Source organism: Etheostoma cragini, chromosome 24, assembly GCF_013103735.1.
Source record: "Etheostoma cragini isolate CJK2018 chromosome 24, CSU_Ecrag_1.0, whole genome shotgun sequence".
Taxonomy (NCBI): domain Eukaryota; kingdom Metazoa; phylum Chordata; class Actinopteri; order Perciformes; family Percidae; genus Etheostoma; species Etheostoma cragini.
The window spans coordinates 1-2115 of NC_048430.1; the positions used below are offsets into that span (position 1 = coordinate 1).

Sequence of the window (2115 nt, forward strand, 5' to 3'; positions counted from 1 at the left end):
TCTTGTACCTGTGTGTGTGTGTGTGTATATGTGTGTGTGTATCTGTGTGTGTGTGTCTTGTACCTGTGTGTGTGTGTCTTGTACCTGTGTGTGTGTGTGTGTGTGTGTGTCTTGTACCTGTGTGTGTGTGTGTGTGTGTGGGGAACACGCTGATGTTGAACAGATGTTGACACAGGGGCTTGAAACCCCGCCAAAATAAAAGCGCTGTGCAAACAGTGGCCCTGTCTGCGTGCTTTTGATGAATATCGCAACTCCCCGAGCGGCGTTAACACTTGTTCTTACACTCCTTCGCACGCTGCCTGTAACAACAAGTCCTGGGGTGTCATCACACGCCGTAATTGTGCAGGAAGTTGTGCGGGAAGTTGTGCGTTTGTTGTGTTACAAACTCGTAAAGATGACGTCATCAATCAGAGAAATGGCCCGTTTGGATGCAGTCTGGTGAACGGAAAGCTGATGATAATTTGGATTTTTTTAGCTTGGTTTTTTTCCGCTGCATTTATCCTCTAAATGCTGCCGGTTGGAGACAGCTTTACATTTTTTAACCCTTGTGTTGTCCTCCCGGGGGTCCAAAAGGGACAAAATTGGACATTTGTTGTGACAAATGAGTCACATTTCGGGATTTTTGGTGTGAAAAGTCGTAAAATCAGCCTAAAAAAATCTCTAAATGTGCAAGAAGAGACGTTATCGGGGACATCAGGTCTTTATTGGAATATTAGCTCGAAATAGTGTTACCTCCCGGGTCAAAAAGGGACAAAAATTGGACAATTTCGTCCCTTTTTTAGACTTTTTTAAAGTTTCCACCACCACCACCTTACTAGTTTTACCATGTTTTGGAATCCATGGTCAGTAACCCTCAATTATATAGAATTATTCCAAATATAAGAGTTAAAAAAGCAGAAGTTATGAATTATTTTCACTATTAATTAAGATTGTGTTGTCCTCCCGGCTCAAAAAGGGACACAAAATTGACATTTTTAGATTTTTACATTGAAATCATGGTTCAAAAAGGGACACAAATTTGACAAAATGGAAAAAGTAAAACATTTTAGGAGCTTTTCAGACTCCAGAAGTTTGTTTTTCTCAGAAAGCAAGTGAAAATATTTCATAAATAACATTTAACTTAGTCCTCGTGTTGTCCTCCTGCTTCAAAAGGGACAAAAAATAGTCATTTTCGTCCCTTTTTCAGACTTTTCTTTGGTTTCCACCACCACCACCTTACTAGTTTTACACTTTTTGAAATCCAGTGTTAATAACCCTCATTTATATAGAATTATTCCTAATATTAGAGCCAAAAAAGCAGAAATTATGAATTATTTTGACTAATAATTAAGATCAGAGGAAACAAAAGAGCGTTGGAAGGAATCCAATCCATGTTTAATGGTAATTTGGTTGAAAAAAGAAGCTCATATTTCAGATATAGACATTTTTAAAAAGGGGTCAGATTTGACCCGAGGACAACAGGGGGGTTAAATATATTTAAATATTAATATATTAATATATTAAGTCTGTCAAAAAGCTCGGAAAGAGGACGTTCCCAAGTGTCCAAATCCAAGAAATCCAGAAGTTATGACTTTTAGGTACTTTTGGCGGATGGAGAGCTGAAAGAGTGTTTTTAAAGCATGGTGCATTCATGCGCTGGAGAAAACGTGGGACATCTTGGACTCCTGGCTTCCACCCCAGTGTTGAGCACACACACACACACACTTAAATTTTGGGCAGCTCAGCTCGGTGTCGGCGGAGGTTCGGCCCCCTGCTGAGAGCCTTTTAGTGTCAGATGTTCCTCTCTGTGGCCGCCGTGTTGCAGCCCGTCTACCTCGGCGCTGTGCGCATGCCAGTTGGCTGCGTGGTTGCCTTTGGCGACGGCGTTGCCGGGCGGGTGTCGGCGGGGTCGTGGCACGGCACGGCGGAGGAACTACTTTCTCTGGCACGGCTGAAAAGAAGCGGAAAATGCTGAAAAAAAACAACACCACCTGCTTCGTCCACGTGTGTCCTCAACATCTGCTTTCCACATCAACACACCGCTCAGTTTAATGCGGTTTATTGTCAACATGTGTGTGTGTCTGTGTGTGTGTGTTTTCTGTGTGTGTGTGTGTGGGTGTGTGGGGGGGGGGGGGG

The 2115-nt window shown here is 42.7% G+C and overlaps 1 protein-coding gene across 1 annotated transcript in view; it reads right to left on the reverse strand.

The window, feature by feature from the left end:
- Positions 1 to 1813: 1813 nt before the first annotated feature.
- The window catches only part of LOC117939675 (ras-related protein ralB-B-like), a gene marked incomplete at its 3' end in the record, with an annotated part of 3102 nt that continues 2800 nt past the window's right edge, over positions 1814 to 2115 (reverse strand). The window contains exon 4 of the mRNA XM_034865163.1: positions 1814 to 1930. Within this exon, the coding sequence (XP_034721054.1) occupies positions 1814 to 1930 (117 nt within the window). The remainder of the gene's footprint in view (positions 1931 to 2115) is intronic.